The sequence below is a fragment of the Antechinus flavipes genome, chromosome 3 (genome assembly GCF_016432865.1).
Source record: "Antechinus flavipes isolate AdamAnt ecotype Samford, QLD, Australia chromosome 3, AdamAnt_v2, whole genome shotgun sequence".
Lineage (NCBI taxonomy): Eukaryota > Metazoa > Chordata > Mammalia > Dasyuromorphia > Dasyuridae > Antechinus > Antechinus flavipes.
In genome coordinates, this window is record NC_067400.1 from 241,423,568 (window position 1) to 241,438,238 (window position 14,671).

The 14,671-nt window shown below is 31.5% G+C and overlaps 1 protein-coding gene across 2 annotated transcripts in view; it reads left to right on the top strand.

Moving 5' to 3' along the window:
* PRDM15 (PR/SET domain 15) overlaps positions 1–14,671 on the top strand; it is a 139,291-nt gene that overhangs the window by 111,713 nt on the left and 12,907 nt on the right. For both annotated transcript variants that reach the window (XM_051984763.1, XM_051984762.1), the window contains one exon: positions 14,222–14,305. In XM_051984763.1, the coding sequence (XP_051840723.1) occupies positions 14,222–14,305 (84 nt within the window). The remainder of the gene's footprint in view (positions 1–14,221; positions 14,306–14,671) is intronic.

A 14,671-nucleotide genomic window follows, 5' to 3' on the forward strand; every position in this document is an offset into this window, starting at 1 on the left:
AAAACACATGTAACAAAACAAGTCCATACTAGAGATATTTAATTGACCAAAATTCTTGACTAAAACTATTTTATACCTTTAATTCTATACATGTTAACTTTTAAAATAATTGCCTAAAGATATAGATCATAAAAGCAAAATCCATTTTACTTATCTTTATTATACTGAACTAATAGCGAAATCATTGTTTTTAGCATTCATTTAACAGGAATTTATAATAATATATCCTTTTCGTAATATTTTGTTGAACACTTAAATCACTTCACCAAAAACAACCCACCATCCACGATATCTTTTTATTTAAAAAAAAAAAAGCAAAAATTAATATAGTGATTCAGTCCGTCAAATATATAACTTTCCCTTTTTGTAATTATTTCAAAAAGGTAGACAAAAATGAAAAATGTACTTAAACTTTAATTATTTGGAACCAATCTAATTATATTTGATCTGTTTTATTATCTTTTAGTGTTGCTGGCAGTTACCTTACCATAAAGTGTGGGTTATTCTTTTGAATCTTCATACCTCAGTAGTTCAGACAAGTCTTTCTATTTTTCCCTGAATCATTCATATTCATTATTCTTTTATTTTGGAATGAACCTATAATTTTATTGGTGAAAAGCCCTCCCATTGAAGAAATTATTTATCGGTAAACTTTTGTACATACAATTTTGAGGTCAAATGACCTCCCAGGGTTAAAATCATGAAGTCAGTAAATAATATATGTCAATAAACAATATTTTATAAGCCATAAGTTAAGCATCTATTATGTTAGTCAATGTGTTAAGCACCAGGGATATGAACAAAAGCAAAAGCTATTATATCTGCTCTTTAGTGGCTCACAGGAGACAAAATTGAAACAAATATGCAAAAGCTCCTTACAGAATTTTTTTCTTTTTTTTTTTAAACATACATTGCTTTATGAATTATGTTGGGAGAGAAAACTCAGAGCAGAACAAAAGGAAAAAACCACGGGAGATATTAAAAAACGAACAAAAAAAAGTGAACATAACATGTGTTGATTTATATTTAGTCTCATTAATTCTTTTTCTGGATGCATATATGTAGGATTAATAGAAAGCTGTTAAAAGAAGGAACTAGAGTTAAAGGAAATGAGAATGACTTCTCATAGAAGATGGGATTTGGGCTGGGAAGTTAGTGGGGAGGCAGAGGTGAGGGGGAAGTACATTCTAAATTGGGGACAGCCAGAGAAAATGCCCAAAGGTTAAGTGGAGTGTCTTCTTTAAGAAACAGGAAGCAGACCAATGTCACCAGATCAAAGGGGGCATGGCAAGAGTAAGATGATAGTATAAACGTGAGTGATGTGGAAATATATTTAATGTGATTGTACATGTATAACCGAAGAGATGTTTAATTAATTAATCATTTAATTTATTTAATTAATCATTTCATTACTCTGAAATCTTAGCTAATTAACAACTTTGTTAATCATATCAATACTTAGGAGAAAATAACTGCTTATATATTGTTGGCTATGTTGTTTCCTCCTATGAGAGTAATTGCCTCATTCATGAGGCAATTGTTTTTAGTGACCTATTTATCTAAATTAAAATATTGGATCCTCTAATTGCAACAGTTTTTCTTTGTTTAGAATTACACTGAAAAATATTTTAGCAAACAACAATTTTTAACAAGTTTCAACAAGTCAAAGAACTGGAAAAGACCCCTTAAATCCAACTTTCTTATTATGCAAATGAAAAAACAGGCTTAGAGAAGACAGATCATTCCTCTAAAGACATGAACTAATTAATAACAGTGTGCAACAAAAACTCAAGATTCCACAATGAAACTCAGTTAAACATTTCTGTCCACCTCCTGCACCCATTCTTTAGGTAGGCCTTTTAAAAATAATTTGTCTTAGTCCTTAATGACACATCTTTGGTCTTATTTGGAAAGTAAAATCTGCCCTATCATGTTTTGTATTTACTAATAATCCAAATTCCAATGCAAACCTTTCTTTTTATAGAATTATTGTAGATGGCTAATCAAGTAATGTGAATTATTGACTAGAAATAGAAATTTTTCAAATGTAAAACAAAAGTTATTTTTTTACCTTCCCAAGTTAAATTTATGCCATACCACAAAATTTTACTAAATTAGATTTCTGACAGTTTAAAATTTAGGCTCATTAATCCAAGTAATCTGCATGCCTACAACTTTCTTTGGATATGATAGCCATTTGGACACCTTCTCTAGGAAATTAGCTATATTTTCTTAATACTCATGACATGGTAAATATCATCAGAAGTTGATAAAGTAAATGTTCTAATATATCAGTTCTTCCCTAGGGGTCAGCTTATAGTTATTAAAGTAACCATAGGGGCCAGAGCCCCTATAGGGAAGCAGGAAAATAGAAAGAAATATCTGGGTTGGTCTTAATTTAGTAAATAGATATACCTCTAAACCCAGTATAGGCAAGGCTAATGTCCATCAGTATTTATTTGTTCTAGAATTACTACATTTAACCAAGTAGGAGGAAATAAGCTATCAAACAAGTAACTACTATTGAAAAAATTAAAATAAAATAAAAATAAATGTACAAAATGGCCCTTGTACTTCTGCTTCTGCAGTAATGGTGTCAGAATGTTGAAAAAGGAACCAGCGTTATCTCAAGACGCTAACCTCACTGGTTAGCATATGCTCATCCCATCATATTCTCCCCATCCCAGTAATTTTAAATATACTGAACAGAGTTAAGAGAAGCTAGAGGAAAGGAAGCAGAAGTCCTGATTGTAGCTGACATTCCCAAGGAGTTTAGATGTGAAAGGGAGACTAGACACCAAGGATAGTTAAAATTTGAATAAAATTTTACAAGTATTAGTCAGTGGTTCTCAAAGTATGGTCTAGAGAATCCTGGGGATCTCTGAAATCCTTTTAGAGGGTCTACAAATTCAAAAATAGTTTTTATTTCCAATATGGTAAATGTCTATAACTATAATCCAGATAAACAAAAATGCTTTGGAGATATCCTCAATAATTTTTAATAGGATAAAGATACTGAAAACAAAAGTTTGAGAACCACTGTATTAGATATATTTCTGAAAGTTATTGGATAGGAATCAAAATAAGTATACATATTTCTTACATGTACGTGGCATCTTTACAAAAATAAACCATAAAAAGCATTAAAATTCATGAATGTAAGGAAGAATCTTCATCATATCCATTATTAACCCATGCAATAAAATATATAATCTATTAGGGGCATTTATGGAAAAGAATTCAAACTTAAATATTAAGAGTGAATACTTTTATCAACAAAGAACAGATTTCTTTCATTAGATATGTATAACTAAAAACAAAAAACAAAAAAGAAAAAAGAAAAATAGAAAACACATTCACATGTACAAATAAAAGAAGCTAGTTTAAAAAAAGCTAATAAAAGACAAACTTTTAATTAATATTCCTCAAAAAAAAAAAGATAAAAACCCAATTTCTATATTAAAAAAAGAATTTGAAGCAGCTAGGTGGTACAGTGGATAGAGTACCAGCCCTGAAGTCAAGAGGACCTGAGTTCAAATCTGATCTCAGACACTTGGCACTTCCTAGCTGTGTGATCCTGGGCAAGTCATTTAACACCAATTGCCTTGGGCAGGGGGGAGGGAAGAATTTGCAATTGATGAAGAAATAGGATGATTAGAAATTGTTTTGACTAATTATGTGACTACAGAGCTGCTAAGTCAACAAATTGACGACTTTTCAGAAAATAGTGGAATAAGAAATAGAATTTAGATAATCCAGTCACAGAAAAGGAATTTAATAAGTCATCAAAAAAAGGAGTAAAAAACAAACAGGATCAGATGGATTTATAAGTAGATTTCTATCAAATATTTTTTTAAAAATTATTTCAGTGTTACATAAGTTGTTTGCAAAAAAGCAAACGTGATGTGACCTAATTCTTTCCATTCTATTTCTATTCTAGTTCTATTATTGCTATATTAAATAATTATGTTTTTGATAGTTAAGCCAGGAAGTGACAAAAGAAGGAAAACTGATGCAAAATCATAAATAACACATTAGCAAAGAAACTATATCAACATATTAAAAAGATTAAGACAGTAATCAGATTGGAATGATACTTAATAGGGTTGGTTAGTATTAGAAGAATTTTAAATATAAAAAATGATCGGGATTATATTATTATATCAACAGATTCAGCAAAAGCTTTTAACAGAACTCCATATTCTTTTCTGTTATGTGTTTTTTAAACCAAAATACTAGAAAATACAGGAATATTTGAATCATTTTATATGATAAATAATATCTACTTAAAATCAAGAGCTGGCATTATCAGTAAGATCAGCAGTAAATTAACATTTAATTTGAACAATAATAGAAAAAATGTGAGAATAAACAAAGAAGTAACAAAATTCTCTCTATCTCTCTCTCTCTCTCTTTTTTTTTTTTTTTTTTTTTTTTGGCTGAGGAAATTGAGTTGAGTGACTTGTCCAGGATCACACAGCTAGGAAATGTTAAGTGTCTGAGATCAAATTTGAACTCAGGTCCTCCTGACTTCAGGGCTGATGCTCTATCCACTGGACCACCTAGCTCCCCCTAAAATTCTTGCTTTTTGCATGATGGTTTACCTAAAGGATCCTAAAGAGTCAAATAAAATATTAAAAGGAAAAGCTCAGTAAAGAAGCAGGATATAAAATATACTCAAACCATCTGCCTTTTTGTATATTACCAACAAAACCGAACAGGGAGAGATTAAAGAAATTACATTCAAAATAATTATTTAATGTGCATACTATATCTGTCAATTCAGTACCAAGACAACTATGGGATTCATGTGATTGTGGCTATAAAACATTCTTTTCAGAAGTAAAGACATACATAAATATTTGGACAGATAAGACATGTGTATGATTTGTTATTTGTTGTTTAATCATTTTTTAGTTGTTTCCGACTCTTTCTAACATTATTTTGGGGTTGGTTATCTTGGCAAAAATACTGGAGTGGTTTGCTATTTTCTTCTCCAATTCATTTTATAGTTGAAGAAACTGAGAAAAATTAAATTAATAGCCCAGTGTTATAGAGATAGCAAGTATCTGAAACCAGGTAAATTCTAGAAAATGAGTTTTCCTGCCTTCAGGCTTGACACTCTTATTTGCCTAGCTATCCTATTTGTCAAAATAATAAAAAATAAGTAACAAATTCAATTTACAAAATCAGTACTATGTCATAAACCATAAGTAAAACAAAAAGTTTACTTTATAGAACTGCAAAATAATAATTCATCTGAATGAATAAAAAGATGAATTATCTTACAGGAAATAATGAAAAAGTGGGTAGAAAATGAGCCAAGAAATAACAAATACCAAAATAAAAGAGTAAATCATTTAACAAGTTATTATTGGTTAAAAAATTTAAAAATATGTTCAGCAGAATAAATTAAGTAAACAAGATCCTGAAGCAACTGAAGATAAGTATAGTTTTAAGTGAAGACTGAATAGTCTTTGAATAATCTAAGATATATCACTAGATTAAGGACTTCTTTTGAAGAGAAGCACTTAAGGAATATTTGTTCAATTCTTTGAGAGAAATTGGACCTATACCAAAATCCCATAAACTTCTAATTCCCTCCCTCTAAAACTAGGTAGTTGTTAACTATTTTATATTTATTCCCTTTATAGTTATTCTGTATGTACTTATATGTCTCCTCATGTTTCCTGTTAAAGATAAACTCTTTGTGAGCAGGGATTATTTCTTTTGCTTTAGTTGTATCCTTTGTACCTTACATAGTACCTGACATATACTGATTCCTTGAAAAATGTTTGTTTGATCTCATACCATATGCCACAATAAACATTAAATGAATAAGTTATATCTTTTAAAAATTAGAAAAAAAGGGAAACAGATGCCTTTTACAACTGTGAATACAGAATGGGTTTTAAATGCTCAATAGTGATTATATAAAATTGAAAAGGTTTTGCATAAAAAATGTCAATGCAATTAGAAAGAAAAATAGTCAATTAAAAATTTTTTTTGCATTAAATATAAGTAGAAGTCAAATTTATAAGGAATGCGAGCCATTTCACAGTAGATAAGTGATTAAAGGATATGAATAGGCAGTTTTCAAAAGAAAACATGCAAGCCATCAATAAATAACATATTAAAAATGCTTCAAATCAGTAATTTAAAAAAATGAGTTAGTCCTACTTCAAAGTTATACTTCATGCCCTTCATAGTAGCAAAGGCAACAAAAAGAGAAAATAATTATTGATAGGAGTTGTGAGAGAGACACTATTTTACTGTTGGGGGTTATGATCTAAATATGCTGAAAAGCATTTCAGGCCTATAACCTCAAAGTTGACTAACCTTTCACCCAAATTGGCATTATTGGTATATGCTCTAAACAGGTCAAAGATAATTTTATGGGAAATGGCTCATGTATATAAAACAATATTTATAACAACACATTTTCTTGTATGAAAAAACTGGAAACAAAGTAGATATCTATCAGTTGGGGAATGGCTGAACAATTTATGATATATGAATGTGATGGAATATAATTAAGTCATAAGAAATTATAAAAGAGATAAATTCAGAGAAACTAGGAAAAGTTTATGAAATAACATAGAACAAAGTGAGTAGAACCAGAACAGTATTAGCAACAAAGGATTTGAAAACTCCAAAGAATGGGTTGATCAATCATGATCCTAGAAGGCTTCTGACGAAAGTTGCTTTTTACATCTTGGTGATAGGAAATATAGATTATAAGTTCAGAATAAGTAATACATATTAAAACATGACCAGTGTGATGCTAATTTATTCCATTTGACTACAAGAACTTTTATTTAATTTGAATAGAGGTTAGCAAGTTTGAATGTTAGTGATAGTCACTATCCAAAAAAATCCAAAAGAGCATTAATGAAATATTTTTAAAATATATAGAGGACACTTAAACTGGGTAGTACAGATAATACTATGTTTATACTTCAAAAAAACTAAGATTCATAATTCCATGTAATCCTCTTTTTCTGTCCTTTGCATATGTAAATGTTCAGGTCTGTTAATGATTAATAAGTTCATACTAAGTGAATTCATTGAAAAGGTGGTGAGAAAAAGTGAAGATGGAAGGTAATCATGATGTTGTATGGTTTAGAAAGAAGGAATAAGAAGCCAGATTACATGGAAACTTCATGCCTTTATATCATAAGTACTTTTATTAAAGAAAAAAAAAACTGCTAGGTGCTTGACAGTTATTATTATAACTTAAAGAATAAAATAGTTATATTTTTGCAAACAGATAAAGATTTATTGATGTCAGAATTATCCCAATCAGCAGTTTACATTAGTCAGACCATTAATTTATCAGAGCTAGATTAGATGAGTAAAAGGAAGAAAGAGTAGCAGCAAGAAAAATATGTAGCATATAATTTGAACATATTAGCAACAAACTATTTTTAAAAAGTAATGAACAATCAAAAGTAAGACATAGCAGACATGATAACAACACTAACTGTAACAATTTTGTACAGAAATTTGACCAACATAAATCAGTTGCCACAAGGAGACCAAAAGTGCCCAGAAAGCATCCTAGAAAACACCTGACTTTGTTGACAAATGGTAAGAGATGGCTACCAAAGGCAACACCAGGTTAGAATATAAACTCATTTCTAAATTCTTCTGAAGAATGATGGATGATAATGAGCAGATAGAAACAGTAAAAATCAGTTTTAAAAAAAAAAAAAAACCCTAGCAAAATAGTCAAATGTGTAGTCATCCCAAAAAAGTATTTAAAAATTAAAATGAAGGGACAACAAAAAGGAAACTAGAAGGAAATTTAAATACTCTTTTAAATTTTCCTCCATTAAGAATCACAGAATCTCTACAGTAGGATCCTAACATCCTAAATGTTTATGTACAAGGTTGGAATCACATTAAAGAAAATAAAAAGATGTGAAAAACAGCTGGATTGGATCAGGAGTATATAAGAGAGAGAAAATAATGGTAATAATATTATGAGACCATTGAGACATTCATATACAAGTGATTTCTAAGAAGCAAAGATGCTAAAAGCATGAAAAACATCTCAGGTCTTGATCTTATTGAGATCCCTTTTCTTCTCCCCCACCCCCCCAAAAAAAGTCAATTCAGAGAATTTCAGTGCCTCCCAACCTTTATAGTTGCTCTCCCAATCAATATAAATATCCTTATGTAAATCACTAATATATAAATCAGGAACAATTCTGGATAAGGAAAAAAAAGGGAAGGACAGCTAGGTGGCACACTGGATAAAGCACCAGCTCTGAAGTCATAGGACCCGAGTTCAAATCTGATTCAGACACATAACATTTCCTAGCTGTGTGACCCTGGGCAAATCACTTAACCCCAATTGCCTTAGGGGGAAAAAAAAAGGAAAAGGGAAAAAGCAGGCTTTCACAAGTGATATTCGGAATTAACTGAAATTGTTGAGAGTATTAAGATACTAGTATTCTTTTCATTAATTAAAAAAAGATATGGTTTTATGAATCAAAATACTATAAAGGCTTTTTTACAATTTCTTTCTTCTATCCATACATCAAAAACATTGGTTTCCAAATAATCCTATTCATTGTTCAAATATTCATAACCAGAGGAGCTATAAAACAGGGAGATGTGTTCTTACCAAAGGCATTCAGCATTGTATTGGAAGATGGCCATTACTTAGAGAATGTGCCACAAAGTTGAAGACAGATTCTCTGAATGTCATTAGGTCATTCAGATGATTGATCTTGTTTGTAGATACTGAGCTGACAGAATTAAATCTTGGAATGTTTCATAACCTCCTGGGAAAAATATTAGTACTCAAAGGAATTTAGCCCATTCATCCACAGAGGAAAGACCACAGAGGATAACAAACGTCTTGTTGCCTTAGGTGGATTGGGTAGATACTCTAGTAAAAGTTGTCCATTAATATGTATACATGGACCCACAGGGCAGATGGAGTGAGTTAGGCCCAGAGTTGAACAAGAGGCGATTGGCCTGGATTGCCTTTTGAAAACTGCAAGCCTTTTTTAATGACCTGAATACAGGAAATAAGTAAAATATAATTAATGCAACATTATTCCAATAGAACATAAATGTGATTATAACAAAATCAAAATATGAATGTATTAGAGAAACCAAATATTGGCATGAAAGCTTTGAGAAGACAAAAGCCATTTCTAATTGTGGATGGCCTAGTCAAAGGAAGATGCACCTTATATGGACCTTGAAGAGTAGGTTTGTGACAGTTGGAAATGTAAGGAAAGTTCGTCCAAAGCATGGGGGACAAAGTAAACATGGCAATAGGAGAGGAACAAAAAGAATAAGGAAATTTTTAAAAATAGTTCAATTTGCATCTAAAGTATACTGAAGGGAATGAATGGAGGGTTGTAGTCAGTGTGATATACAAGTCAAGATAAGCTGTAGACATTTAGAAATTTAGGATTGGTGCTCATCAATTGGAGAATGGCTGAATAAATTGTGGTTTATGAATATTATGGAATATTATTGTTCTGTAAGAAATGACCAGCAGGATGATTTCAGAAAGGCCTGAACTGATGCTGAGTGAAATGAGCAGGACCAGGAGATCATTATATATTTCAACAACAATACTATATGATGATCAATTCTCGATGGACATGGCCCTCTTCAACAATGAGATAAACCAAATCAGTTCCAGTAGAGCAATAATGAACTGAACCAACTACATCCAGCAAAAGAGCTCTTGAGAGATGACTATGAACCATTACATAGAATTCCCAGTCCTTCTATTTTTGTCGCCTGCATTTTTTATTTCCTTCACAGGCTAATTGTACACTATTTCAAAGTCTGATTCTTTTTGTACAGCAAAATAACTGTTTGGAAATGTATACATATATTGTATTTAACTTATACTTCAACATATTTAACATGTATTGGTCAACCTGCCATCTGGGGGAAAGGGTTGGGGAAAGGAGGGAAAAATTGGAACAAAAGGATTTGCAATTGTCAATGCTAAAAAAAAATCTTGTAAATAAAAAGTTATAATATAATTTAAAAAAAAAGAAATTTAGGACTGGAGCTCAGGGTCAAAGATAATAGATTTGGAAAACATCTGTTAAATTTGATAGATTCATAATCCTTTCACCATTTCTGCCTGGACACTTTTCTCCTTTGGCTGTTTTCTGGTTCTCCTCCTCCCCATCTGACTACATTTTCTTAATCTCCTTCACTGTCTCATTGTTGCCGTTCCACCACCGCAATGTGGATGTCCTGTAAGAGACTAGAGCCATTTATCTTCTTTTATATTTTCTTTTGGTTGGTTATCTCATCGCTTTCCGTTGATTTTACTATAACTTCTATGTAAATAAATCCTAAATCTTTGTATCCAATTTTAATCTCTGTGTTGAACTCTAGTCATCTGTTTTCAACTGTCTATACAACTTTCTTTACTATCTTTCTAGCACTTCAAACCCCAAATTTCCCAAATTCAACTTATCATTTGCTCCTCTTTTTAAGCTATTGAAGCTTCCACCATCCTCCTAATAAATCAAGTTAATACTTGGTACTTTTTTTAAAATTAAATTTTATTTTTTTAGCATTAATCCCCAAATCATCAACAGACAACAAACACAAACATTTCAACATACAAAGAGGAATAAGAATGAAGTTTGTAGAGAAAATGGAACGTTTGTTTTGAACAGTTTGTTTTGTCATTAACATATATAAATTGACATAATTTAACAAGATAATAACAAAATATTTCTATGCCCCTTTGTTTTCAAGTGTGCATTTAATAAAAATTAAAGACACTTTTTGTTTATCATTACCCATCAATCTGCCACACTCTGACCTCCCCACCCATAAAAGCCTTTGTTAAAAAAAAAATTTGGTATGGTTCAACAAAATAAATCAACAAATTGGCCATGTCTGAGATTGTATATCTCAGGTCTGCATTTCTCTTCCATTTTCTTTCTGTCAAGAAGCGGGAAAGATATTTGATCTTTTTTATTATTATTATTATTATTATTATTATTATTATTAAAGCTCAGAACATATGCATAGATAATTTTCAACATCCATTCTTGCAAAACCTTGTGTTCCAAATTTTCCCTAACTTCCCTCTACTCTTTCCCCTAGATGGCAAGTAATCCAAGTAATAAGCATGGACATTTCCAAAGATTTTACTGCTTTTTTTTAGCCTTTTTTACTCATACTCTTTTCATTCATGTACTTGAATACTGGATATTTATTAGTGTTCTTCAGGATAGATTGCTAGAAACTAGAAATAAAGAGACAAGTAAAATGGCTATTCTAATAATTTGACCTGTGGCTATTAAGATCAGGTGTAGGGTAGTGACAGTAGGAATGTTTAAAAAAAAATGATTTTCTTTCTCCTTTGTGATTTCAACTACATATATGTCTATATCTATCTATATATCTCTATCTATCTATCTATTTTCAACCTGTTAGGATTTAAATATATTCCTATCCTACTCTTTTTTTTTAAGCCAATGAGATAGGGTTAGTTTTAGTTTCAAAGAAAATTATTGAAATGAGGGAACTGATCATTGATTGCCTATATTTGGTGACATTTCATTTAAATAAGTGATTTTATGATAAATTAACCTTCATATCCAAAGAAAAAAGAATAGACTATGCACAGAGAAATCCTAAAGAGATTTATTAAAGAATATTCTTTGTAGCCAGCACATAGCTACAGAAGAATGGAGATAGAATGGGATGTTCCTGAGATCTGTTTTAATCTGTATCTTCACTGGCTATTTGGAAAGTTCAGATTATGTTTCCTTATTCAGGGGCTACCCTTGAAGCTCTCAGGACAGCTGAAGCACACAAAATGGGGTGTAGTATCACAAATATGGCTCATCAAGTTTCTCTTTTCATACAGAAAATTTTTTTGTCATTTTAAGGATGTCAGTTTAAGGATGATTGACATAAAAATAGCAGGTTTATGATCAGAAAACATCTCACTTAATTCTTGTTTATTGTTGTTTGGATGGAGAAATCTATAATGGGAACTCCCATGCTACAAAAATTTTTTAATTTTTTTTATTTAAATGAACATTATCCCAATTTTGAAAAGAGTATATAGATCTGCCCAGTTTTTCCCCAGTGAGGCAAAATAGAAAAATTGAATATTAACTTGCATAGGTAAATGGAAAACAAACAGAAAATTCTTAGAAACTGACTTTTAATGCATAAGTTCTTAACTTCAAGTTCATAAATTTCTTTTCTTAATATTACAGTAACTATTTGAATGTAATTGACTTCTTTCATTATTTGTAGTCCTGTATATTTTAGTTTACACATTTGAAAGTATCAGCTCTGTTAAGGACTATCTTTTCTTCTCCCTGTATACAGTTTCACTTGATCATTGCATCGGTTCCCATGGATTCAAAAATCTTTTTAAGTTAATGATTCTCAGATCCACTCATACAACCCTACTCTCTTTTCTAATAGACTTACATTTTCAGCTGCCTCTTGTACATCTCAAACAAGATGCCCCATTGACATCTTAAACTCAATAAATCCAAACATGAATTCTTTATCTTACTTCCAAATCCTCTTCTCTTTTTAACTTTCCTATTACTGTTAGAGGTAATACCACACATCCATTTACCTAGGCTGTAAACCTTAGATATCATCCTCAGCTCATCTGTCTCCCTCTTTGTCTATAGTCTGTTGCCAAGGTCTATTGATTTTAACCTTCAGAACATCTTTGGTATGCTTCCCCTGTCTCCTCTAACATTGTTATCACCCTGGTTCAGATCCTCATTACTTCAACTTTGACTATTGCAGTAGCTCTTCGGTGTCCCTGTCTTCTATCTGTTCCACCCTTTGTGGACTGTCTTCCTTGCACCTGCCAAAGTAGCACAGATCTTAACATTCCCTCCTCACTCCCTCCCTTCAGTAAATTCCAATGGCTCCTTATCACTTTCAGCATTAAATATCAAATTGTCTATTTAGTATTTCAAGACCTTCATAATCTGCTCCCTTCTACCTTTCTCTAGTCTTGTACCTTACTGCACTCCATAATCTCTGATCTAGTAATACTGGCTTCTTTGTTATTTGTCAAACAGGACAGCCTGTGAACTGACTCTGGGTATTATCCTAAGCTATCCCCTATCCCTTTTATTCTGTTCCTCCTCAATTCTACCTTCTGGCTTTCCTTTAAGGTCTAGCTAAAATCCCATCTTTTATAGGAAGCCTTTCCCAGTACTCCTTAATGTTAATTATGTCCAATTTATCTCGTGTGTGTGTGTGTGTGTGTGTGTGTGTGTGTGTGTGTGTAGGGATTATCTGTGAGGAGCAGCTAGGTGGCTTAACTAGGTAAAATGCCAGACCCGAGTTCAAATTTGGCCTCAGACATGTACTAGCTGTGTAACCCTTAACAAGTCACTGTTTGCTTGCTTGCTCACTTGTAAAATGAGCTAGAGAAGGAAATGGCAAACCACTTCAATATCCTTCCCAAGAAACCCCAAATTGGGTCACAAAGAGTTATTCAGGACTGAAATGATTGAACAACAGCCACAATTATTTAATATGGATACCTATTCATTTGCATGTTATCTTCTCCATTAGACTGTGAGATACTTAAGCTTAATCTTCTTTTCTCCTTATCGGTATCCCCAGTGTTCAGCACTGTGCCTGATGAATAGTGGGCACTTAATAAATGTTTATTGACTAACATTAGCCTCAGAAGGCTTTTTGCTTCACAATTCTGGCAGATCTGTCTACGAAATACAAAAAATTTAAGAACCTCTTTTTGATTACCAAGGAAAATTATCTCAGTGCATACTCCTTGGAAGAAGCCAGTAAGAGTCTTTGATCTGAAGTGTACAGCTTTTGCTTAGAATCCTATATGGATGATGATGGGAGTAGGGAATTGCTGTAATTTAATATTAGGAAGAAAAGGCTTCAATGTCAATATAAGCACATATATTCATATGTACATGCATACATCCACTAACAATGTAATTTTATTTGCAGTTATAAAAATCCTAAAAAATAAACATATCCTTATATATATCCCAAAGTGTGAATATCAAAATATAAATTAGACATTCTGGAAATACATCATAGCAGTCATAATTCTTTTAACACCAGAAATCTACAAATTTTAAAGTGAGTCAGTGATGAGATAGTTATTGCTGTTTTTCACATTGCCATTTGTTTAATCAGCTTCTTCTAATCCTATCTCTTTGGAATTAAATGTATCTTTGTATTACAGGGATCAAAGATTTCATGTGTGAATTGTGTGGAAAGACTTTTAGTGAAAGAAACACAATGGAGACCCATAAACTCATTCACACAGGTAAATATTCTATAACATTTCTAATGTTATATGCTATTAATGTTACAGCTAATTCAGATGACCTCCTACTAACACTTTAATTAAAAGAATACATTCTTTTTAGAACAAAAAACAGACAATATTGTTATTCAGAATATATTAGAAATAGGATTAGATTATATAGTATGCATGTTGAATAAGAAAACAATTTATCATCTACATTTATCTTTAAATCTCTCCCATATTTATGTACTAGCATTATAAATTACTGCATCTTATTATAGTGGGGGAAAAAAAGGCCTAAACATCATATTTTGGGGATTTTTTTTTTCTTACCTATGGTCTTATTTTTAGACATTGGTTTTACTGGCTTGTGGTGATGAGCTT